The 26362-nt window shown below is 51.8% G+C and overlaps 1 protein-coding gene across 3 annotated transcripts in view; it reads left to right on the top strand.

The window, feature by feature from the left end:
- Positions 1–26362, top strand: part of atp1a3b (ATPase Na+/K+ transporting subunit alpha 3b) — a 62910-nt gene that overhangs the window by 25805 nt on the left and 10743 nt on the right. For 2 of the 3 annotated variants that reach the window (XM_073056065.1, XM_073056058.1), the window contains exons 3-17: positions 3586–3645; positions 3908–4111; positions 4833–4946; positions 6214–6348; positions 7895–8012; positions 8340–8608; positions 9064–9262; positions 9625–9734; positions 10379–10513; positions 14604–14796; positions 15342–15517; positions 15823–15959; positions 23210–23360; positions 24538–24706; positions 25983–26137. In XM_073056065.1, the coding sequence (XP_072912166.1) occupies positions 3586–3645; positions 3908–4111; positions 4833–4946; positions 6214–6348; positions 7895–8012; positions 8340–8608; positions 9064–9262; positions 9625–9734; positions 10379–10513; positions 14604–14796; positions 15342–15517; positions 15823–15959; positions 23210–23360; positions 24538–24706; positions 25983–26137 (2325 nt within the window). Of the gene's footprint in view, positions 1–3585; positions 3646–3907; positions 4112–4832; positions 4947–6213; positions 6349–7894; positions 8013–8339; positions 8609–9063; positions 9263–9624; positions 9735–10378; positions 10514–14603; positions 14797–15341; positions 15518–15822; positions 15960–23209; positions 23361–23514; positions 23529–24537; positions 24707–25982; positions 26138–26362 lie in introns of those variants that run through there. The other variant, XM_073056066.1, reaches the window with a different exon arrangement.

Raw genomic sequence — 26362 nt, 5'->3', positions numbered from 1 at the left:
TCACTCTGTATCTGACCCCGGGAGTGTGTGATGGAATGGTGTGGAGGGAGATTCACTCTGTGTCTGACCCTGGAGTGTGTGATGGGATGGTGCAGAGGGAGTCTCACTCTGTGTCTGACTTGGGACAGTGTGGATGGAGCTTCTGTCAGTGTCTGACCCCGGGAGTGTGTGATGGGATGGTGCTGAAGGAGTCTCACTCTGGGTCTGACCCCGGGAGTGTGTGATGGGATGGTGTGGAGGGAGTTTCACTCTGTGTCTGACCCCGGGAGTGTGTGATGGGATGGTGCGGAGGGAGTCTCACTCTGGGTCTGACCTGGGACAGTGTGGGTGGAGCTTCTGTCAGTGTCTGACCCCGGGAGTGTGTGATGGGATGGTGCTGAAGGAGTTTCACTCTGGGTCTGACCCCGGGAGTGTGTGATGGGATGGTGTGGAGGGAGTTTCACTCTGTGTCTGACCCCGGGAGTGTGTGATGGGATGGTGCGGAGGGAGTCTCACTCTGGGTCTGACCTGGGACAGTGTGGATGGAGCTTCTGTCAGTGTCTGACCCTGGGAGTGTGTGATGGGATGGTGCGGAGGGAGTCTCTCTCTGGGTCTGACCCCGGGAGTGTGTGATGGGATGGTGCGGAGGGAGTCTCACTCTGGGTCTGACCTCGGGAGTGTGTGATGGGACGGTGTGGAGGGAGTCTCTCTCAGTGTCTGACCCCGGGAGTGTGTGATGGGATGGTGCGGAGGGAGATTCACTCTGTGTCTGACCCCGGGATTGTGTGATGGGTTGGTGTGGAGGGAGTTTCACTCTGTGTCTGACCCCAGGAGTGTGTGATGGGATGGTGTGGAGGGAGTTTCACTCTGTGTCTGACCCCGGGAGTGTGTGATGGGATGGTGTGGAGGGAGTCTCACTCTGGGTTCGACCCCGGGAATGTGTGATGGGACAGTGTGGATGGAGCTTCAGTCAGTGTCTGACCCTAGGAGTGAGTGATGGAATGATGCTGAAGGAGTCTCACTCTGGGTCTGACCCCGGGAGTGTGTGATGGGATGGTGTGGAGGGAGTTTCACTCTGTGTCTGACCCCGGGAGTGTGTGATGGGATGGTGCGGAGGGAGTCTCACTCTGGGTCTGACCTGGGACAGTGTGGATGGATCTTCTGTCAGTATCTGACCCTGGGAGTGTGTGATGGGATGGTGCGGAGGGAGTCTCACTCTGGGTCTGACCTGGGACAGTGTGGATGGAGCTTCTGTCAGTGTCTGACCCTGGGAGTGTGTGATGGGATGGTGCGGAGGGAGTCTCTCTCTGGGTCTGACCCCGGGAGTGTGTGATGGGATGGTGCGGAGGGAGTCTCACTCTGGGTCTGACCTCGGGAGTGTGTGATGGGACGGTGTGGAGGGAGTCTCTCTCAGTGTCTGACCCCGGGAGTGTGTGATGGGATGGTGCGGAGGGAGATTCACTCTGTGTCTGACCCCGGGATTGTGTGATGGGTTGGTGTGGAGGGAGTTTCACTCTGTGTCTGACCCCAGGAGTGTGTGATGGGATGGTGTGGAGGGAGTTTCACTCTGTGTCTGACCCCGGGAGTGTGTGATGGGATGGTGTGGAGGGAGTCTCACTCTGGGTTCGACCCCAGGAGTGTGTGATGGGACAGTGTGGATGGAGCTTCAGTCAGTGTCTGACCCTAGGAGTGTGTGATGGGACGGTGTGGAGGGAGTCTCTCTCTGGGTCTGACCCCGGGAGTGTGTGATGGGATGGTGCGGAGTGAGTCTCACTCTGGGTCTGATCTCGGGAGTGTGTGATGGGACGGTGTGGAGGGAGTCTCTCTCAGTGTCTGACCCCGGGAGTGTGTGATGGGACGGTGTGGATGGAGCTTCAGTCAGTGTCTGACCCCGGGAGTGTGTGATGGGACAGTATGGAGTGAGATTCACTCTGTGTCTGACCACGGGAGTGTGTGATGGGATGGTGTGGAGGGATATTCACTCTGAGTCCGACCCCGGGAGTGTGTGATGGGACAGTGTGGATGGAGCTTCAGTCAGTGTCCGACCCCGGGAGTGTGTGATGGGACGGTGTGGATGGAGCTTCAGTCAGTGTCTGACCCCGGGAGTGTGTGATGGGACAGTATGGAGTGAGATTCACTCTGTGTCTGACCACGGGAGTGTGTGATGGGATGGTGTGGAGGGATATTCACTCTGAGTCCGACCCCGGGAGTGTGTGATGGGACAGTGTGGATGGAGCTTCAGTCAGTGTCCGACCCCGGGAGTGTGTGATGGGATGGTGTGGATGGAGCTTCAGTCAGTGTCTGACCCCGGGAGTGTGTGATGGGACGGTGTGGAGGGAGATTCACTCTGTGTCTGACCCCGGGAGTGTGTGATGGGATGGTGTGGATGTAGCTTCAGTCAGTGTCTGACCCCGGGAGTGTGTGATGGGATGGTGTGGATGGAGCTTCAGTCAGTGTCTGACCCCGGGAGTGTGTGATGGGACGGTGTGGAGGGAGCTTCACTCTGTGTCTGACCTTGTGAGTGTGTGATGGGATGGTGTGGAGGGAGCTTCAGTCAGTGTCTGACCCCGGGAGTGTGTGATGGGACGGTGTGGAGGGAGCTTCACTCTGTGTCTGACCCCGGGAGTGTGTGATGGGACGGTGTGGATGGAGCTTCAGTCAGTGTCTGACCCCGGGAGTGCGTGATGGGATAGTGTCCCATTTAAAGGAACACTTCATGGGACCAGAACTCAGGATACAGATTTGTTTCTGCTCCCGGGGCCACTTTACTGGAAGCAGTAAGTATGCTTTTCACCCTTGGTGAAGAGGTCTGTGAACCTGATTCAATACTTCTGGAATGTTTCCCAGCAGGCTCATTAGTTACCATCTCCAGTCAATCACAGAATGCACTCTTGGGAGGTGCTGGGAGCAGCTTTCTCGGCTGCTTCACAGTTGAGTTCCTGTCTTGGCTTTGACATGGCAGTCTACCCGTCCCACACCTTATCAGACGTGGCGATCTACCCGTCCCACACCGTATCAGGCGTGGCGATCTACCTGTCCCACACCGTATCAGACGTGGCGATCTACCCGTCCCACACCGTATCAGACGTGGTGGTCGACCTGTCCCACACTGTATCAGACGTGGCGGTCGACCCGTCCCACACCGTATCAGACGTGGCGATCTACCCGTCCCACACCGTATCAGATGTGGCATCTGCTCGTCCTGTCCTGTCCTGTCTCAGATGTGGCTGCCTGCCCATCCCGCCCTGTCTTGGACATGGCCACCTGTCCCTCCCGCCCTGCCTCAATAAGCTGAACTGTGAGGAGGGGTAAGTATATAGACTGTAAGGGCAGTAGGGGGAGTCATTCACCCCCAAGCCTCTTTCTCCTGGATGAGGAGTTGGTTGGTCAGTTTGTCCTCCACAGGGAGTCTGACCCTGGTCGGCAATCTGGTCTGCTTGACAGAGTGGCTCATCGCATTTCTGCTTGGAGTCAGGTCATCACCTCCCCCTCAGTGAGTGGAGGAACGGGGACTCTGGGTCCTGCCACCTGACGCCAGCCGGAACCGTTGGGGGGTGGGTGGGATGGGTGACCCTTCACCCCTAATCCTCTTGCCTTTCTCAACAGACGGAGCACAAGATGTCCGTGGAGGAGGTGTGTAGGAAGCACCAAGCCGACTGTGTGCAGGTGAGTGTCCCAACCAGTTCCGTCCCATTCCAGGAACAATGTCCGACTGTTCCATTCTGACCCGTCCCAGATGTAGAGTCTACCCGTTCCATTTCATCCCATCCCTGTCAGCTCCATCCTGCTCTGTCCCAGAAGTGGCATCTGACATGTTGTCTACACCCTCCAGTCCGAATGTTTCCCCACAGGTCGTCTCCCCTCCCACCAGAGCTCTCCCCCATTCCCCCGTCTCTTGCTCTGACCTCAGCGACCTTTGATCCCGCAGGGTCTGACCCACGCCAAGGCAGCGGAGTTCCTCCAGCGGGATGGCCCCAATGCCCTGACCCCTCCCCCCACCACCCCCGAGTGGATCAAGTTCTGCCGACAGCTCTTCGGGGGGTTCTCCATCCTGCTGTGGATCGGCGCCATCCTCTGCTTCCTCGCTTACGGCATCCAGGCCGCCACCGAGGACTCGCCCGCCGGAGACAATGTGAGTGGGCAGGGCCAATGGGAGGTGGGGCAAAGAGAGAGGGAGGAGGAGGAGGAGGGGAGTAGGTCGAAGGTAGGGAGGGAAAAAAGTAGAGGGGGATGGAGGGGAGAGCAGGGAAGGAGAGGGAGGAGGGGTGAAAAGGGGTGAGGGAGGAAGGGAAAGGGTGGAAGAAGGGGGGAAAGTGTGGGGAGGGAGGGGAGGAGAAAGAAGATGCAGGCAGGAGGTGGGAGAGGGAGGATGGATGAGGGAAGGAGTGAAAGGGAGATGGAGGGGTGGGGAGGGAGGGAAGGGAAGAAGGGTGGAGGATAGGTGAAGTGTAGGGAGAATTGGAAAGGAGGATATGGGGAGAGGTAAGGAAGAAAGGAGGGGAGATGTGAGGAGAGTTGAGAGAGGGAAGAGGAAGGGAGGAGGGGTTGAGGGAGAGGTGAAATGCTGGGAGCATGGCAGGGAGGGAGGGGAGGGGTTACATTGTGTCAGGGAGGACAGAGGATCCTTTGGTTCATTCTTCCTCCTCTGCCAGGCAAGGTGGTTTCACTGAGTTATGGGCTCCTGGTGATGCCTCCCGCACCTCTCCCTCACTTGGCACTAGACCTCCCGATTCCACTGACCAGTGCACAGCCTGGATGGGCGGTGCGGCTTTCTGTGGTGGGTGAAGTGAGGGGGCGGTGGGGGTATCGGGGGCCGCCCTGACTGACGAGCTGCGTCGTTTCTCCCCACGCAGCTGTACCTGGGCATCGTGCTGTCCGCCGTTGTCATCATCACCGGCTGCTTCTCCTACTACCAGGAAGCCAAGAGCTCGAAGATCATGGAGTCCTTCAAGAACATGGTACCCCAGGTAGGCTGTAAACCCTCCCCCTACATCAGGTGAGGGGTCAGGGCCCGGGGGGGGGGGGGGCGGTCAGGCACTGCCACAGGGTCAGAGGTCAGGCCCCCTGGCGTGGAGCATGGCTGCACAAGTTGATAGGTTGGTAGAGAAGGCATATGGCATTAGTCGAGACATCAAGTTCAAGGGTCAGGAAGTTATGTTACAGCTTTATAAAACTCTGGTTAGGCCACAGCAGGAGCATTGCATTCAGTTCTGGTGAGCATGAAGACTTTGGAGAGAGTTCAGAAGAGGTTCTTTAATTATTAAGTGCAATTGTGAACAATAGCCAGATCAGATATGCTGATCGAGTCAACTAGTTCCCAAAGAGAACTCTGATAGGCCAGTCAGATGGTTCACTGCTGCTCAGCGATAGAACATTAAAAAAATCATATGTACAATTAAGAAACACTGAAAGATAATAGAAATATTGGAGTCATGACGTTCATGATGAAGTCTGCTGGAGAGAGACATTTATACACATGCTGTCCTCCATAATTCAGAGAGATTGAAGGATCAGGTCACAGGGTGACAAAACGTGACAGGAGCACTAGGTTCACAGGGATTTTGCCTGCGTACGATGAGGGGAGGCTGGACAAGTTTGTGTTGTTTTTGCTGGAGCAGCAGGGGTTGCTTCAGCTGGTGGAGGTGAACAGTAGGGACTTTATAGAAGTTTATTAGATCGTTAGAAGCACAGAGAGAGCAGATTTCTGGTATTTTCACCCCCCCCCCCCCCTCCCGGTGGAAATGTCTTATACTAGAGGGCATGCATTTAAGGGGAGAGAGGGGATAAGTTCACAGGAGACGTGCAGGGCAAGTTTTATGTTACACAGAGTGGTGGGTACCTGGAGTGGTGACGGAGGCAGATAGGACAGGACTCTCGGACAGGCAAGTGAGTGTGCAGAGAATGGGAGGGATGTGGACATTGTGGAGACAGAAAGGAGGAGCTTTGTTAGGCATTTAATTACCAGTTTAATTAGCATCGTACTGTTCTCTAATCTAGGACCCAATGATGGATGGGGCCAAATATTAGTCACTGGGTCATAGAGTCAGACGGGGTGTCGGGGTCTGCGATGGGACATGGAGTTGGCAGTCTGTTACTGACCCCCAGTCCCCGGGACTGGACACAGGGATCAGTGATGGGACTCGGGTTGCGGGTTGTGACCTGTGGCTGGGAGCTGCACGGCTGTCACCCCCCCCCCCCCCACGTGATGACCTCTGCCCTTTCACCCCCGCACAGCAAGCCATGGTGATCCGAGAGGGCGAGAAGATGCAGATCAACGCAGAGGAGGTGGTGGCAGGGGATCTGGTGGAGGTGAAGGGGGGAGACCGGATCCCGGCAGATCTCCGCATCATTTCTGCGCACGGCTGCAAGGTACAGGCCACCCCTCACCACTCCCTATGTGCGGCTGCCTACCTGTTACCCTCTGACCCAGCTCGCTGCCACCTAGTCTCCATTCCTTCTTGCCATATCTCCCCGTCCCTCACCCACCCACTGCATCTCCCCGTCCCTCACCCACCCATGGCATCTCCTCATCCCTCACACCCCGGGCAATTCCCATCTTTAGCTCCTCTGGGGTGTCCCTGTCTCTCAATAACCCCTCTGGCACCTCCCCGTCTCACCCTGCTGGCATCTCCTCATCCCTCAGCCACCTCCCGGCAATGCTCCATCTCTGGTGTGTCCCTGTCTCTCAACACCCCCTCTGGCACCACTTCATCACCCACGCTACACCCTGTCCCCCACCGGCAACTCCCCATCTCTCCCCCCCCCCCCACCGACATCTCTCCGTCTTTCCGTACGCTCCCTCTAGTGTCAGCCTTCACTATGCCTTCCTCCCATATCACTCCATCTTCTCATACACATTCCGCCTCCCAACATCCGATATCACTCCTCCTCATTTACAATGGGGACAAAATCAACACCCTGTGTTCTGTTTCCTAACACCCCCGCCCACCGTGCTCCTTTCCTGGGGCTCCTTTGCTACACTTCCATCTGTCTGTTCGTTCTCCCATACCCTCCCCTTTATATTTATTAATGTTCTTCCTCTCCCCTCTCTGCCCCTTCTCCCTATCTCTTCTCCCTTCCCCTCTCCCCCTCCCCATCCCTCTCACTCCCCCCCTCCCCATCCCTCTCACTCCCCCTCTCCCCACCCCTCACACTTCCCTCTCCCCATCCCTCTCACTCCCCTCTCCCCATTCCTCTGACTCCCCCCTTTCCCCATCCATTTCACTCCCCCTCTCCCATCCCTCTCACTCCCCCCTCTCCCCACCCCTCTCCCCATTCCTCTGACTCCCCCCTCTCCCCATCCATCTCACTCCCCCCCTCTCCCCACCCCTCTCACTCCACTTCTCCCCACCCCTCTCACTCCCCCATTCCCCATCCCTCTCCCTCCCCCCATTCCCCATCCCTCTCCCTCCCACTCCCCATCCCTCTCACTCCCCTCTCCCCATTACTCTCACTTCCCTCTCCCCATCCCTCTCCCTCTCCATCCCTCTCACTCCCCCATTCCCCATCCCTCTCACTCCCCCTCTCCCCATCCCTCTCACTCCCCCATTCCCCATCTCTCTCACTCCCCCTCTCCCCACCCCTCTCACTCCCCCCTCCCCATTACTCTCACTCCCCCTCTCCCCATCCCTCTCACTCCCCCCTCCCCATTACTCTCACTCCCCCCACTCCCCATCACTCTCACTCCCCCCACTCCCCATCCCTCTCCCTCCCCCTCCCCATCCCTCTCACTCCCTATCTATCCCCTCCCCTTCCTCCACCACCTATGCTCCTCCTTGTGCCTTCTCCCTCCCCATCTCTCTCGCTTCCCACCCCTCCACCATTCCCACTGGCACCTCCCACCGGCCTGCCGGCTCCCCCATGCTGTGGTTTCAAATCCCCTGTCCTTGCCTCCTCTCCCATCTGTGTCCAACAGGTGGACAACTCCTCGCTGACGGGCGAGTCAGAGCCTCAGACCCGCTCCCCGGACTGCACCAACGACAACCCTCTGGAAACCCGTAACATCGCCTTCTTCTCCACCAACTGCGTCGAAGGTGAGGGGGGGAGGTCGAGAAAGACCAGACACTGTGTGTGTATTTAGGGTAGCAGTATGTGCGTTGGGGTGTGTGTGAAACAGGAGCAATGTTTTTTATGTGTGCGTGTGGGATGGGTACGGGGAGAGGAGCAGTGAGCATGGTGTGAAGAGGGTATATAGGTCTCGGACTGAGGGAGGTGTACATGGTGTGGAATGTGCAGTGGGTATGGGGGAAGTCTGTGTAAGGGACAGTGGGTTTGTGGAATGGAGCAGGATGTGTGTGCATGGCAGGTGGTCAGGAGTGCACAGGACAGCAGGTGAACGCTACCTTCCTATGTTGCCCCAGGGACTGCGCGGGGGGTTGTGATCTTCACGGGCGACCGGACAGTGATGGGCCGAATTGCCACGCTGGCCTCGGGCCTGGACACGGGGAAGACGCCCATCGCCAAGGAGATCGAGCACTTCATCCATATCATCACTGGCGTGGCCGTCTTCCTGGGTGTCTCCTTCTTCATCCTGTCCATCATCCTGGGCTACAGCTGGCTGGAGGCTGTCATCTTCCTCATCGGCATCATCGTAGCCAATGTCCCTGAGGGGCTGCTGGCCACCGTCACGGTGAGGGTCCCTGCTGAACGTCCCTTCTGAACCTCCACACCTGAACGTGTCCCCTACACTGACCCCTGACTGTCCTCTTTCTCCTCTGATCCCTGCCCATCCTGAACCTTAACCTCTTACAGCAGTCCCTCTGAACCCATGATGCCTGACCTTCCCGTCTGAACCCTGACCCCTTTCTAACCCCTTTGAGCACTGAGCTATGTCTCTGAGTGTCCATCTGAACCCTGAACTCCTTCACCCCAATCCCTGGTCTTCACCTTGGCCCCACCAAATCGTGACCCCTGACCCCTTCTGAACCCCTGACTACATCCCATCCGGATGATGTCCTGTGAACCCTGACCCCAGCCACGCCTTGCTCACTGACCCCGGCCCATCCCACCCTCAACTACCAGGCACATGCTGACTCCTGGCCCTCTTCTCCCTGCTGACCCTTGACCCCGGCCTTGTGCCCACAGGTATGCCTGACCCTAACAGCGAAGCGGATGGCGCGGAAGAACTGTCTGGTGAAGAACCTGGAGGCCGTGGAGACCCTGGGCTCCACCTCGACCATCTGCTCGGACAAGACAGGCACGTTGACCCAGAACCGCATGACTGTGGCCCACATGTGGTTTGACAACCAGATTCACGAGGCTGACACCACCGAGGACCAGTCCGGTGAGTGAGGCAGTTCTCGGGGATGTTGGGGTCTTGTCTGCCTGTCTCTGGCTGCATTCCCCATTCTATCTCTCTCTCTCTCTCTATCTCCCTATCTCTTTCTCTCTCTCTCTCTCTCTCTCTCTCTCTCTCTAGCTCTCTCTTTCTATCTCTCTCTATTTCACTCTCTCTCTCCCCTTCCCCTTTCTCCCCTACTCTCCCTCCCACTCTCCAGCTCACTGCCTCCCTTCCCCTTTCTCCTCTGCCCAATGCTTTCCTCTCTCTCCTTCATTTCCTCTCTTTTTACTCCTCTTCTCCCTCCTCTGCTTCCTCTTTCCCCAGTCTTGAGCCCATGTGACCTCTCTGTCTGCCCCCCACCCCAGGTGCTTCCTTCGACAAAAGCTCCATCACCTGGGCCTCCCTGTCCCGGATTGCTGCTCTCTGTAACCGTGCCACCTTCAAACCCGGACAGGAGAATGTACCCATCCTAAAGGTAAGAGCTCGAGGCAACATCAACCTCACCTCCCCTCTGGGTCCCTGGGGGTTTGGTCACTCCCTGAGATCCTGGGATATTCCCCTGGACTGTTGGGGATTCCCATGATACCTGGAGTGGCCACTGGGATACTGGGGATTTACTGCTGGTATACAGGGAACTTACTTTGGAGATTGAAGACTTCCTCAGGTACTGAGGGATGTACCCAGGAATATTGAGGTTTTCTGGAATATTGCAGGCTCTCGCTGTACTTTAAGGACTTTCCCTGGGATCCAGTTGTTCCTTCATCTTCCAGGATCTTGATGGTTTCCTTTCCATGTTGGGGGCTTCTGGGAAACCGAGGGGGTTCGTTGGGATAATGGATGAGGACACGCCAGAATGCTGCGGGCTTTCCCATAACACCTGGGGCTGTCTTGGGGCAGGAGCTGGGTGAGGGGGAGGTGTTCAAGGATTCCTGGAGGGAATTGGAGGGTGTGAGTCATGTGGGAGAAGTGGTCTGGTCACGGGTGATGCTATGGGTGAGGCATAGGTTCCTGGTGGTTTGGGTGGGTGTCATCGTGGGATCCATGCTAAGCCTCACCCCCCCGTCACCCTAGGGAGGTAAGCCTGCTGAACCCTACCCTATCTCTGTGCCCCTTCCACAGCGCGAAGTTGCTGGTGACGCGTCTGAGTCAGCACTGCTGAAGTGTATTGAGCTGTCGTCTGGCTCAGTGAAGGTGACGCGAGACAAGAACAAGAAGATTAACGAGATCCCCTTCAACTCCACAAATAAATACCAGGTAAACCCCCCACCCCTCAGTGTTCTCACCCTGCGCCGGACTCTTGGAGTGTGTGATGCAACGAATTAGAGGGTGTTTCACACTGTGCGCGATGGGGTGCTGTCCATCCTGTTGGATGCAGCCTTTCATGGATTCTATTACGTTTCTTGGATTTACTGTGTATGCCCGCAAGAAAATGAAGCTCTGGGTTGTATACAGTGACATATGATAATAAATTTACTTTGAACTTTAAGTTTGTAGATGGAGTCATATCCTGTGTCTGACCCTGTGAGTGTGTGATGTGACCAATTACTGAGGAAATTTTGAGTGATATTTACTCCCCTCCTGACGTATCTGAACGGGTCACTGTTGCAGTTATTGAAACGTTGGCTGTGCGTCTGGGCCATTGTCTGAGGGCCGTGCCTCATGCAGAGAATAGAAATTCAAATTGATTCTGCAGTGACCTCCAGGTGGTGGTTGCTTGTATCAACATGTCTGTTTCTACCCCTCTGCCACTGAGCTAACTGTGACCATTGTTGCCAAGGAAAACATTTGAAATGACTGAGCTTCCTTTCATTGGAAAGAGTACGTCTGGAAAATTTCAGTCCGATTAACCCCTCCTTATTCAACATCCAGAAATTCATCTCAAAAGTCGAGTTTATTGTCGTTTATTGCACAAGTCCATGGGCGCACTCCTGTAGGTGGTGAGGAAGAGGGTCCTCCTGAGATACAGTATTTAGTTAGAGGGAGAGATTGGTTTATTGTCGTCACACGTACCAAGATACAGTGAAAAAAGTTTGTCTGGTATACTGTTCGTACAGATGAAATGATAGCGCAGTGTGCTGGGGAATCATAGGTTGGGCTTTCCTTGGAGCGGAGGAGAGGAGCTCAGATGTGACAGACTGAGCAGTGTTAATCGGGCAGAAAGTTAATATTATTTTTCCATGGTTTTGCAGTTTTGGTCATCCTTCCTGTGGAGGCTTTGAAGGGGGTGAGGAAGAAGCTCACCAGGATGTTGCTTGGATTTGAGAGCGTGAAGCGTAAGGAGAGGTTGGATAAATTTGGTTTGGTTTCTCTGGAGCTTCAGAGGCTGAGGGGAGACCAGACAGAAGTGTATAAAATTATGAGAGGCACCGATAGCCAGAGTCTTTTCTCAGAGGGTGGAAACGCCAAATACTAGAGAGCATGGTGTTACAGTGCTTGGAAAATTTAAAGATGTGCGAGGCAAATCGTTTACACAGAGAATCAAAATCAGGTTTTTAATATCACTGGCTTATGTCATGAAATTTTGTTGCTTTGCAGCAGCTGTACATTGCAATACATAATAATAAAAAACTATTAATTACATTAAGAAATATATTTTGAACAATTAAGTACGTAATGGAAAAAGAGAGAAAAATATTGAGGTAGTGTACGCGGGTTCATTGTCCATTCAGAGATCTGATGGCAGGGAAGGAAGGAAGATGGTAGCAAAGAGAAGAGGGCATGTCCTGGGTGCTGAGGGCCTAGATGTTGAATACCACCTTTTTGAGACAATGCCTCTTGAAGATATCCTCAGTGATGAGGAGGATTGTCCACATGAGGGAACTAGCTAAGTTTTAAATCCTTTGCAGCCTCTTTCGATCCTGTACATTGGAAAATGTATAGAATAGTAACTATAATTAGAGTGCAGAAGACAGCAAATTGTGCAAATACAAATATAATAAATAGTAATATACTGAGAACATGAGATATCAGAATAAAGAGTCCTTAAAGTGAGATCATTGGTTGAACGTTGGGCAAGTGAGAGTAATTATCCCCCTTTGTTAAAGCCTGACGGTTGAGGGGTAGTAACTGTTCTTGAACCTGGTGGTACAAGTCCTGAGGCTCTTGTACCTTCTACCTGATGGCAGCAGCGAGAAAAGAGCATGGCCTGGGTGGGGATCTCTGATGATAGATGCTGCTTTCCTCTGACAGCATCTCATGTAGGTGTGTTCAGTAGTTGGCAGGGCTTTACCCGTGACGTACTGGACTGAATCCACTGACTTCTGTAGGATTTTCTATTCAAAGGCACTGGTGTTTCCTTACCAGGCCATGATGAGTCTCCACAGGCTCATAAGGAAGTAAGGGCACTGCCATGTTTTCTTTGCAATTGAATTTACTGCTGGATCCAGGACAGATCCTCTGAAATAATAACACCCAGGAATTTAAATTTGCTAACCCTCTCTGCCTCTGATCCTTCAATAAGAACCTCTGGTTTCCCTCTCCGGAAATCTACAATCAGTTCCTTGGTCTTGTTGACATTAAGTGAGAGGTTGTTGTTATTACACCACTCAGCCTAATTTTCTATCTCCCTTCTGTATGCTGATTCATCACCTCCCTTGATTCAGCCAGCGGTGTCATCAGCAAACTGGAATAGGGTATTGGAGATGTGTTTAGCCACACAGTCGTACGTGTAAAGCGAGTAGATCAGGGGCTAAACACACAGCCTGTGGTGCACGTGTGCTGATGGAGGTCGTGGAGGAGAAGTTGTTGCCAATCTGAACTGACTTGCGTCTACAAGTAAAGAAATTCAGGATCCAATTGCACAAGGAGTTACTAAGACCAGGGTCTTGGAGCTTATTGATTTGTTTTGAGGGTTCGCAATGTTCTGACAGTGAAAGTGATCGTAAAAGGCATTGAGCTCATCTGGAAGTGAAGCCCTGCTGTCTCACATGTTGCTTGATTTAACTTTATAGGAGATGATAGCATGCAAGGCCTGCCACAGCTGTTGAGCATTCCTCATTGACTCATGTGTGGTCTGGAATCTCCACTTCGTCTGTGAGATGGCTTTCCGGAGATCATACCCGCACCTCTTGTGGCTTTCTTGGTCTCCAGACTTGAATGCCTCTGATCTGGCTCTCAGCAAGTTTTGAATCTCATGTTTCATCCAGGGCTTCTGACTGGGGAAGACTGAAAGATTTGGTGGGAACACACTCATCTACAGCTGTTTTAATGAAGTCCTTTACAACCACGCTGTGTTCATTCAGATCTCTAGATGAATGGGCCACTGACTCAAGGCAGTTCTGTAATCATTCCTCTGTCTCTAGCGACTACCCCTTAGTAGTCCTGATTGCTGGAGCCTTGCTGGCTAGCCTCTGCCTGTACGCAGGTAGGGGGAGGACAGCCAAGTAATCCAATTTACTGAATGAGGTCTGAGCAAGGAATGGCAGGCGTTCCTTATCTTAGTGTGGCGGTGGTCTAGTATGTAGGTTTATACAGGGGAACTCCCAAGGTAAATAGAGCAGTATGCATTTGACCGTTAAGTGTTCCAATGTGGAGGAACATGAGTTCAACGGAGTTGCCATGTTGGAGCACCAGCGAGAACCGACCATGAATCGGATGTCTCCTCTCTTTACCTTACTCGTGCACCTACGAAATTTGCTAGAGTTTTTGGTGACACACCAGATCTCCTCAAACTCCTAACAAAGTAGAAATTTACCACATTCCTTCTGTCACAAGAACATACTTTCTGCTGGAGTCATACTAGGCCCCTGTGCAATGGGGTGTAAGGTGAAGCGATGCAGTTGTGTTGGGAAGTGAGGAGAGGTGTGCTGGGAGCACAATTTCTCCCATGGATTGAAATGAAGGCAGAGGAAAGGTGGTTGGGGTTGGGGAGAATATAAGATTAGGTTGAGTGAGCTCGGCCTTTTCTCCTTGGAGCGAAGGAGGATGAGAGGTGATCTGATAGAGGTGTATAAGATGATGAGAGGATCGTGTGGATAGTCAGAGGCTTTTTCCCAGGGCTGAAATGGTTGCCACAAGAGGACACAGGTTTAAGGTGCTAGGGAGTAGGTACAGAGGAGATGTCAGGGGTAAGTTTTTTACTCAGAGAGTGGTGAGTGTGTGGAATGGGCTGCCGGCAACGATGGTGGAGGTGGATATGATAGGGTCTTTAAGAGGCTTTTAGATAGGTACATGGAGCTTAGTAAATTAGAGGGCTATAGGTAAGCCTAGTAATTTCTGAGGTAGGGACGTGTTCGGCACAACTTTGTGGGCCGAAGGGCCTGTATTGTGCTGTAGGTTTTCTATGTTTCTATGGGAGCTGTGTTGACTAAGTGTGTCCAATAATGGGTGTGGCCTTCATCTGCAGCTCTCCATTCACGAGACAGAAGACCCCAATGAGAAGCGGTACCTTCTGGTGATGAAGGGAGCACCAGAGCGGATCTTGGACCGGTGCTCCACCATCATGATTCAGGGCAAGGAACAGCCGCTGGATGAGGAGTTGAAGGAGGCCTTCCAGAACGCCTACATGGAGCTGGGCGGTCTAGGCGAGAGAGTACTCGGTGAGGGGCCTGGCAGGGTGGGGAGAAGATTGCTATGTGAGAGGAAGGGGAGAAGGTGGGGGAGAGAGGTGGATGGAGGGGGAGAGCACCAGGCGAGGCGGAGGGAGTGATAGGTGAGAGGGGGAAAGTGCTGAGGGAGAGGGGAAGGGGGAGGGTGGGTGGGAGAGCATGGTGAGGGGAGTGAGGGTGGGGGGAGAGCATCGGGTGTAGGGAAGAATGCTGTGTGAGGAGGGTGAGGGGAGAACATGAACATGAGGGGAGAGGGAGGGTGGGGAGAGGAGGATGGGTAGGGGAGAGTGCTGGGTGAGAGGGGGCGGGAGAAAAGGTGGGGGTGAGAGGCACAGAGAGCTGGGTGAAGGGGGGGAGAAAGGGGGAGGCTAAGGGTTGGGGAGAGGGAGGACATGGGGAGTACTGGGTGGAGCTGTTTGCCAGACAGAGGAGGACAGGGTTTGTGAGCCTTGATGGTCAGGCTGAGTGGGATGGGGGTGCAGGATTTGCATGGGACATTCCTCGTCCCATAAACCCTCTCTCCCTGCCCTCCTCAGGTTTCTGCCATTTCTACTTCCCTGAGGATCAGTTTCCCCGGGGATTTGCCTTTGACGCTGACGATGTCAACTTCCCCACCGAGAATCTGTGCTTCATTGGCCTAATGTCCATGATCGACCCGCCTCGGGCTGCCGTTCCTGATGCTGTTGGAAAATGCCGGAGCGCTGGAATTAAGGTAACAGGAAGGTGGGGAGTTGGGATTGTGGTGGGGGGGGGGGGGTGTCAGGAGAGGGTGTAGAGTCGGACCTTCAGGGGAGGGGGTGATTCATGGGTGGAATGTTGGATGGAAGGGGGTTGGAAGTTTGCATTGGGTGTGGCCCTGTGGGAGGTGTGGATTGGTGTTTGGAGGGGGGAGGGTTTGGTGTGAGAGTGGGAGATGGGGTTGGGTTGATTGTGTGCGGCTAAGGATTGGTCGGTGGGTGGGTGGGATTTGAGTGGATTATGGGTGGCTGACCTGGGTCTCTTCCCCCTCTCCCCAAGGTGATCATGGTGACAGGAGACCACCCAATCACGGCCAAGGCTATCGCCAAGGGAGTGGGCATCATCTCCGAGGGTAATGAGACGGTAGAAGACATCGCAGCCCGGCTCAACATCCCTGTCAGTCAGGTCAACCCACGGTGAGGAGATGGCTCTGTCCCACCCCCGCTATAACAACCTTCATACCCTTGACACCACCCCTTCTCGTGCACACCCTCCCTCCACCCCACAGCACCTCCTGTCTCACTGCCTCCCTCCTCCCACCCCCAACACCCTGTTCTCCCAGGATTTCAACACAACTCCTCTCTTACACAACCTTCTGCACCCCGCCCCCCCACATTCCAACTCACCTATTTCCTCCCACAAACCTCCTCCCCATATCCCTCTGTCATTCACCTCCCCAACCTTCATCCTCACCCCTCCCCACATCCCTCTCCCACTCCTCCCTGCCAATCCCCTACCTTCTCCTCACCCACTTCCCTACAAATTCCCTCCCCTCTCCCTGCCTGCCTCCCCTTCATCCCCACTCCCATTGCTACCCACAGCTTCTTCCCAACTTTGTCCCCAATGCTTCCTCTCCTCTAGTACCTTCTCCCCTCACATCCACCTCGCCTCCCCAGATTAAGCATCTCCCACTCAGTCCCCAACTTCATCAACATGTTTGAGTGGAAAACTGTTTCTGTTGAATGTTCCAAATTGTTTGTTCCACACCCAACCCCTGAGGCCTACCCCTCCCTCTGCAAACCCCCTCCCTGCTCTGTCCCAGGGAGCAGGAACACTTATCCCATTCCTTGCAGCTGGCTGGATTTATTTTAATCAGATTTCAGCTAATCTGTATCTGTGATCTGATCTCTTTTATCTCTGGCCCACCTCCCCCCCCCCCCCCCGTGACCTTTCATCACCCCCTCATCATCCCATTCATCAATAATCGATTTCCACCTGCCTTAAAACCGATCCAGTGTTAAAGGAAGTTCCAAAGCGTCACCAGCCTCAGCAGAGGAAATCTCTGTGAATGAAACAGCCCATCTCTCTGGTTTAAGTTGTTCTGGATTGCCTGCCTTGTGAAGCACCCTTTCCACTGTGAAAATCCCTTAGGATGCTCATCATTAAATCATATTCACTTTTGCTCTTTTCTGCTTTAAATGGACATCGCCCAGCCTTGTTCAACCTTGACTTATAAACTACTTAATCCAGATACTGTCCAATAAATCTCCTCTCTACTGTTTCAGATATACTATATCCTTCCTTAAACAAGGAGACCAACGCTGGCCACGGTACTCCAGGTGTGGTCTCAGCATACTGTACAAAGCCTCCCAAGCCTTTGTATTCTGTTCCCCTCCCAATAAAAATAATATTACAGTTAGAAAGTTACTCAGCACAGAAACAGGCCCTTCAGCTCAGCTCATCATCCACGCAGACCAAGATGTCCAACTGAGCTAGTCCCATTTGGCCAGTATCCCTCTAAATCTTGCCTATCCATGAGTCTTTTAAATGTTGTAATTATACCTGTCTCAACCGCTTCCTCTGTCTTCTTGTTCCACATGCCACCACACTCTGCGTGTGGAAAAACTTGCTCCTTTAAATCTCTCTCCCTAAACTTGTGCCCTCTTGTTCTAAACTCCCGAACCCTGGAGAAACGAGTGTGACCGTCATGCATATGTATCACAAACAGAATACCACTAGTTACAGTCAGAATAACAATAAGTCCCATCGAACGCTGCCCTTTCCTTCTGTGGGCAAGCTAATTCTGAATCTAAACATGCAATTCGCTATGGATCCTATACATCTCAACCTTCTGGATAGAGAGTCTCACCACGTTCTCTCCAGATCCTCAGACACCTTCCTGAAGGCCAGAAGTGTGTCAGCCCACTAACTCACCTCGAGTCATAGTGTTGTGCAGCATGGAAGATCAGGCCCTTCAGCCCACCATCAAATACTGGTCTAATCCTCACCTACACTGATCCTGTTCGCCTGCACTCGGCCTTTAGCCTTCCCTGCCTTGGTGAGTCAAGTGCTCAGCCAGAGGCTTCTTCAAATTTACTTTGCAGGTATAGAGTCATAGAGCAACACAGGGGGATACAGGCCTGTTGGCCCAACCAGTCCATACTAACCATTGTGTCCACCCAGCTGATCCCAATTTAATGTGTTTGGTCGATATCCCTCTAAGCCTCACTCTCCCATGTACCTGATCAAGTGACTCTTCAATATGATACCATAGTACCTCAGCTGCTTCTTCTGGCATCTGTTTTATATATTCAATACCCCGTTACAGGGCGATGCAGTCCTCAGACCTTGTGGGAGGCTAGTACGGAAATTACAGGAGCCCTGGCAGAGGTTTTTGAAACGTCCTTAGCCACAGATGAGGTGCCCGAGGACTGGAGGATAGCTAATGTTGTTCCATAGTTCAAGAAAAGATCAAAGAATAGATCAGGAAATTATAGGGCAGCGAATATAATGTCAGTAATGGATAAATTTTTGGGAAGTGTTGTAAGGGGCCAGATATTTAGATAGGCAGGGCCTGATTAGAGATAGCCAACATGGTTTTGTGTGTGGTAGGCCGTGTCTAATCAATCTTAACAGAGTTTCTGATGGGGTTACCAGGACAGTTGATGAAAGAAAGACCATGGATATCGTCTACATGGACTTTAGCAGGGTATTTGACAGGGTCCTGCAAGGAAGGCTGGTGGAGAAGGTTTAGTTGCTTGGCATTCACGATGAGGTAATAAACTATATTTGACTTTAGCTTAGTGTGAGAAGTGAGAGAGTGGTTGTAGGTGGTTGCCTTTCTAACTGGAGCCCTGTGACTATTGATATGCCACAGGGATTGGTGCTGGGCCCATTGTTTGACATCTATATCAATGAACTGGATGATAATACAGTATCCTAGACCAGAAAATTTGCAGATGACACCAATATTGGCAACATAGTGAACAGCAAAGAAGGCTATCAAAACTTGCAGTGGGATCTAGGCCAGCTGGAAAAATGGCAGATGGAATTTAATGCAGGCAAGTCTGAGGTGCTGCCCTTTAGGAGGGCAAACTTTGGTTGGATTTACACAGTAAACGGTAAGGCACTGAGGTGTATGGTAGAATAAAGGGATCTGGGAATACAGATCCAGAATTCCTTAGAAGTGGAGTCATTAGGGTCATAAAGAGTACTTTTGGCACATTGACCTTCGTTAATTAAAGTATTGAGTACAGGAGATAGGATGTTATGTTGTATGAGACCTAATGAGGAGGCCTAATTTGGAGTATTGTGTGCAGTTCTGGTCACCTACCTACAGAAATATATCAATAAGTTCGTAAATCCTCTACAGTTTCAGCGACAGGTTACTATCGATGCAATGCTCCTCAGACAGGATGAAGAGGTCAATACTCCCCAATGTCATTAGGCTTTACAATTCTACCGCCAGGACTTAAGAACTTTTTAAAAGCTATTATTAATGCTTTTTGAGATAGTGATTTAGATGCATATCATATTTTTTACTGAGTTAAGTATTGTATGTAATTAGTTTTGCTACAACAAGTGTATGGGACATTGGAAAAAAGTTGAATTTCCCCATGGGGATGAATAAAGTATCTATCTATCTAAAGCACAGAGCAAAATTTACAAGGATGTTACTGGACCTTAAGGACCTGAGCTATAGGAAAAGGTTGAATGCATTAGGATTTTATTCCCTGGAGCATTAGAGAATGAGGGGAAATTTGATAGAGGTATACAGAATTGAGGGACATAGACAGAATAAATGCAAGCAGGTTTTTTTCTGCTGCGTTTGGGTGAGACTAGAACCAGAGGTCATAGTTTAAGGGTCAAAGATGTAATATTTAAGGGGAACCTCAGGGGGGAAATTCTTCACTCAGAGGGTGGTGCATGTATGAAAATGACGAATAAGACTATAAGATATAGGAACAGAAGTAGGCCATTCAGCCCATCGATGGGCTGATACAATTCTTCCAGTAATTTCCACTCCCCTGCTTTAACCACATACCCTTTGATGCCCTGGCTAATCAAGAACCTATCTATCTCGGCCTTAAATCCACCCAATGACTTGGCTTCCACAGCCTCTCGTGGCAACAAATTCCCTATCGTGGGAAGAGCACCTGTAAGATCCCTCCGCACTCCAATCATCAGGCACCTCCACTCCAGGATCAGGTTTAATATCACTGGCATACGTCATGAGATTTGTTGTTTTGTGGCAGCAGTACATTGTAAAACATACGAATGAAGTAAGAGAAGTAGATATGTAAGTTAAATTAAGTTAAATAAATAGTGCAAAAGGAAGGGGGGGGGGGAGACACTGAGGTAGTGTTTGTGAGAAGAGGGCATGTCCTGGGTGATGGGGGTCCTTACTGATGGAGACCGCCTTTTTGAGGCATCGTCTTTTGAAGATGTCCTGGATGCTTGGGAGACTGAGCCTACAACTTTCTGCAGCTTTTTCCAATCCTGTGCCGTGGCCCCTCCATACCAGATGATGGTACACCCATAGAGCCATAGAAAAGTACAGCACAGAACCAGATCCTTTGGCCCAACTAGTTTGCACTGAACCATTTAAACTGCCTACTCCCAGTGGCCTGAACCCGGTCCATAACCCTCCATACCCCTGCTATCCGTGTACCTACCCAAACTGCTCTTAAACATTGAACTCGAGCTCACACGCACCACTTGCGCTGACAGCTCGTTCCACACTCTCACAACCCTCTGAGTGAAGAAGTTTCCCCTCATGTTTCCCTTAAACTTTCACCTTTCACCCTTAACCTATGACCTCTGGTTGTAATCCCACCCAACCTCAGTGGGGAAAGCCTGCTTGCATTTATCTATTCCACTCATAATCTGTGTAGCTTTATCAAATCTCCTCTCAATCTTCTACGTTCCAAGGAATAAAGTCCTAACCTATTCAATCTTTCCGCATAACTCAGGTCCTCCAGTCCCAGCAACATCATTGTAAATTTTCTCTGTTCTTTTTCAACTTTATTTACATATTTCCTGTAGGTAGATGTGATTTTTTTTTAGTGTTCTCTTGCATTTTCTAAGTACCTCATTTGCTCCTACCTGCCTATACCTGCTATACACCTCCATTTTTTTTTCTTAATCAGGGCCTCAATATCTCTTGAAAACCAAGATTCCCAAAACCTGTTAACTTTATCCTTTATTCTGACAGGAACATACAAGCTTTGTAGACCCAAAATTTCAGTTTTGAAGATTTCTCACTTACCAAGTACACCTTTGACAGAATCTATACTTGTCACATCCTTTCTGATACCATCAAAATTGTTTTTTCTCAAATTTAGAATCTCAACCCACAGACCAGACCTATCCTTTTCCATTATGATCATTAGATGCTATGTGTTCCCTTATGCAAACTTTTTTCAGCTGCCCTGCCTCATTCCCTAATGGCATACTCTCTCGTTGAGACTGCTAATGAAAATTTCCTGAACTCATTTGACAAACTCTATACCATCTAGTCCTTTTACAATATGGGGATCCCGGTCAATATATGGAAAGGTAAAACCACCTACTAAAAACAATGTTTATGTTTTTGCAACAGTCTGCAATCTCTCTACAAATTTGTTCCTCTAAATCTTGCTGCTGGGTGGAACTCCGTTAACGTGGTCATAATTCTTATTTCTCAGTTCCACCCATAAAGCTTCACAAGATGACTTCTCCAGTCTGTCCTGGCAGAGCACCAGTGTGAAGTTTTTCTTGAGTAATAAAGCCACTCCTCTCCCCTTAATCTGGGACCCCAGGATACTGAGCTGCCAGGCCTGCTGCTCCTGCAACCAAGTCTCAGTATTAGCTACAATATCATTATTCCAGGTGTCGATCCATGCCCTGAGCTCATCTGCCTTTCCTACAATACTTGCAGTTAGGTATACGCAGCTCAGAATATTAGTCAAACTATGCTCAACCTTTTGATTCCTGACTTGGTCTGAAGTTTTAACAGTATTTGTTTCCACAACCTCTCCACGATTTTTTATGGCACTCTGGTTCCCATTCCCCAACTCTAGTTTAAACACTGCCCTCCGTGCCCCCCACCCTCCAACATGCATCACTAGCAAACCTTCCTGGTAGGATATTAATACCCCTCTAGTTCAGGTGCAAACCATCTCTTCTGTACAGGTCTCACCTTCTCTGGAAGAGAGCCCACTGATCCAAAAATCAGATACTCTCCCTCCGACACCAGCTCCTTAGCCACATGTTAAACTGTTTGATCTTCCTGTTTGTGACCTCTCCAGCATGTGGCATGGGTAGCAATCCTGAGATCACAACCCTGGAGGTCCGGTCCTTAACTTAGCACCTAACTCCCTGAATTCGCTTTTCAGAACCTCGTCACTCATCCTACTCATGTCATCGGTACCTACATAGACCATGACTTCTGGCTGCTGACCCTTCCACTTAAGAACACTGAGGACTTGATCCAAGATATCCCAGACCCTAGCACCCAGGAAGCATCCAGGAATCTCATTCTCATCCACAGAATGTTCCCCTAACTAACGGATCCTTTATCAGCACAGCTTGCCTCTTCTCCCCCTTCCCTTCTAAGTCACAGACCCAGAGATCTGAACGCTGTGACTTTCCTCTGCTAGGTCACCCCCGCAATAGTGATATACCTGTTGTTGTTTAACCCCTCTCTCCTTCCTGACTGTCACTCAGTTTCCCGTGTCCTGCACTTTGGGTGTAACTACCTCTCTATATGTCTTATCTATCATCCCGTCAGCCTCCTGAATGATCCGGAGATCATCCCATTCTAGTTCCAATTCCTCAATGCATAGTGTCAGAAGCTGCATCTGGATGCACTTCTTGCAGCTGTGTTTGTCAGAGACACTGGAGGTCTCCCTGCCTTCTCACATCTCGCAAGGGGAGCATTCAGCTATCCTGTCTGGGATCCCTACTATTCTAACTTTGGAAATATAAAGAAGGAAGAAACTGGGTGGAGAAAATCTACCCACAGCTTTTTCCCTTCTCTCACTCAAGTCTCTTCCTCACCGAAGCCTCAAAGAGCTAAAGCCTCAAATAACCACTCTTAACACTCCCCACTCCAACAATGGCTGCAGTTAGAATGCTCACCACAATGCATCTGTAGAAATTTGCAAGAGTCTTCAGTAACATACCAATTCCCCTGCAACTCTGTCATACCTTCTTTGAGAGTATAATAATGTTCAGACTCACTCTGTCCTCTATCTCCTCATAATTAGAATGCTACATCCCAGGCAATGTCTTGGGGGATCTCCTCTGCACCCTCCCCAGCACAGTCACCTATTTGCATTGTCTCCCTTGTCAAATGCCGCCACTTGCCACTGCATTTTGCTAGCTTCCTGACACCTCTGGACATTGTCTGTATTTCCCCCACTTCCTACTGTGAGTCCATCTCACCGTCTGCCCTGTCCTGCAGAGACGCCAAGGCATGTGTGATCCATGGAACTGACTTGAAGGACCTCACCTCGGAGCAGATTGACGACATCCTCCGTAACCACACTGAGATTGTCTTCGCCCGGACGTCGCCCCAGCAGAAACTCATCATTGTGGAGGGCTGCCAGAGACAGGTCAGGGGTCAGCAACCAGCCAATGGTCATCTTTGTGGGGGGGCTGTCAGAGATGGGTCAGGGGCCAGCAACCAGCCAATGGTCATCTTTGTGGGGGGGGGCTGCCAGAGACAGGTCAGGGGTCAGCAACCGCCAATGGTCATCTTTGTGGGGGGCTGCCAGAGACAGGTCAGGGGTCAGCAACCAGCCAATGGTCATCTTTGTGGGGGGGCTGTCAGAGATGGGTCAGGGGCCAGCAACCAGCCAATGGTCATCTTTGTGGGGGGGCTGTCAGAGATGGGTCAGGGGCCAGCAACCAGCCAATGGTCATCTTTGTGGGGAACTGTCAGAGATGGGTCAGGGGCCAGCAACCAGCCAATGGTCATCTTTGTGGGGGGGGCTGTCAGATGGGTCAGGGGCTAGCAACCAGCCAATGGTCATCTTTGTGCGGGGTTGTCAGAGATGGGTCAGGGGCCAGCAACCAGCCAATGGTCATCTTTGTGCGGGGTTGTCAGAGATGGGTCAGGAGCTTGGTAATAGTCATCATTTTGGGGGAGAGCTTCCAGTGGTCAAGAACAGGCCAACTGTTTTCATCGTGGGGGTTGCCAGAGATACGTCAAGAGTCAAAAACCGGCCAGTGGTCACCCTTAGACGCACTGAAGGCCAGAGACGGGCCAATTTTGGCACCCAGAGACAGGTCAGGAATTCAGAAATCAGCTGAGGGTGATACATTAAAAAGGGAAGGCTGGGGCAGGTGAGATTGTAGAAAAATGGTGAATAGCTGGTGTTCTCTCTTTGCCTCTTCAGAGATTTGCCTCTTTCCCTTGTCTCCCCAGGATGGCGTCTCCACTCGCTTACTGAACCTTCTCCCCCTTACTTCTCTCACCTTTTCTCCCCTCATGCACACTCTCTCCCACGTGCTCCCCTCTCCTCTCTCCCCAGAATGTTTGCATTTCTCTTTCTTACTCTCCCTCCCCTTACCCTGCCTCCCCCTCCCATTTACTGTCCCTTCCCCCCCCCTCTCTCCCCTCAGTGCTCATTCACTCTGCGTGCTTTCTTTACCCCACCACGACTCCATCTGCGTCCCCAGGGTAATTGCTCACTCTCTCTGTCTCATAGGGTGCTTTCTCTCTCCTCCCCGCCCCCCCCCCACTCAGTGACTCCCCTCGGAGCTCACTCATTCTCTCTGTCTCCCCAGGGTGCGATTGTGGCAGTGACAGGGGACGGGGTGAACGACTCCCCGGCCCTGAAGAAGGCTGACATCGGTGTGGCGATGGGGATCGCTGGCTCTGACGTGTCCAAACAGGCCGCTGACATGATTCTCCTCGATGACAACTTTGCCTCCATCGTCACGGGAGTGGAGGAAGGTGGGCTCCAAACCTGAGGGGGTGGAGGGTGGGCGAGGGATGAGGGGCTGAGGGGCCTGGGGAGAGATGGTAGAGGGTGATGTATGGTAAGAATCCAGAGATGGATGCGGTAGGGGTGTTGGGAGGAGCTGAGGGCGATGAGGGAGGGGCCAGGGAAGAGACGGTGGTGAGGGGGCTGTGATAGGGGTGTTGCGGTGGGAAAGGAAGGGGAGAAACCGAGGTGCAGGTTTGAGGGAGGGCTGGGGAGTGTATGTTGGAGGTGCTGAGTGGGTGTATAGTGGGAGGGACCACGGAGAGTATGGGTTGTGATGCTGGTGTGTGGGGTTAAGTGGAGGGTGAGGAAAGACGGCATGAGGAAGGAAGGGGGGATAATGGGTAGAGAGTATTGGAGGCTGGAGAAGTCAGGCAGAGAGAGTAAGGGAGGGGTAGAAAGGGATAGGGATAGCGGGACGAGGAGGGAGGAATAGTGTGGAGGGAGTTGGAATTGGTTTATTATTATTCACATGTACCAAGATAGAGCGAAAAGCTTGCATATTGTTCATACAGATTGGATCATTGGACAGTGCATTGAGGTAGAACAAGGGAAAACAATAACCGAATGCAGAATAAATTATAATAGCTGCAGAGAAAGTGCAGTGCAGTTAGACAGTCAGCTGCAAGATCTTACTGAGATAGATTGTGAGGTCCAAGAGTCTTTGGGGGACTGTTCAATATTTTTAGCAGCGGGATAGAAGCTGTCCCTGAGTCTGATGCGTTTCAGATTTTGTATCTTCTGCCTGATGGGAGGGGGCAGAAGGAACAATGTCTGGGGAGAGTGGAGTCTTTGATTGTGTTGGCTGCTTTACCGAGGCAGCGAGAAGTGTAGACACACAGAATATGATGAACTCAGTGTCGGGCAGCATCTATGGAGGGGAATAAACAGTTGATGTTTTCGGCCAAGACCCTTCGTCAGGATTCTTCAGAAGTACTGATGTCCTGGCCCGAAATCTAAATTTTATTCCCCTCCATAGATGCTGCCTGATTGCTGATCTCCTCACATTTTATGTGTCTGGCTCAGGATTTTCAGCACCTGCAGAATCTCTTGTGTTTATGAAGTGTAGACGAAGTCCACAGGGGGTGGGGGTGCTGAATTTTGTGATGTTCTGAGCTGTGTCCATGCAGAGTGAGTGAGGGAGGTAGGGCCTGGGGCAGTAGGAGGAGGGAGACCATGTGGAGGAGTGGACGGTCCTTACTAATTGGCTGCTGCCCTCTCGCTCTCTTTCCCCCCCTCACACAGGACGGCTGATCTTTGACAACCTGAAGAAATCCATTGCCTACACCTTGACCAGCAACATCCCCGAGATCACACCCTTCCTGCTGTTTATCATGGCCAACATCCCTCTGCCACTGGGCACCATCACCATCCTGTGCATTGACCTGGGAACGGACATGGTCAGTGTGGGGGGAATGGGGCGGCAAGTGGGGAGTGTCACACTGTGGGATGGGTGGTGGTGATGCGGGTGGGCGAGGAGGGGTAATGGGGAGGGACAATTGTTGGAGGGGGCAGTGAGGAGGGAGCACTTTGGGAGAGGCGGCAAGAAGGGGAGCGATTCGGGAGGGGTGGTGAGGAGGGAGCGCGGGAAGAGTGATGTAGAGGGGTGGTGAGGGAGGTGTGCT

Source organism: Hemitrygon akajei, chromosome 1 (genome assembly GCF_048418815.1).
Source record: "Hemitrygon akajei chromosome 1, sHemAka1.3, whole genome shotgun sequence".
In the NCBI taxonomy this organism is placed as follows: domain Eukaryota; kingdom Metazoa; phylum Chordata; class Chondrichthyes; order Myliobatiformes; family Dasyatidae; genus Hemitrygon; species Hemitrygon akajei.
This window is presented reverse-complemented; position numbering and strand designations above follow the sequence as displayed.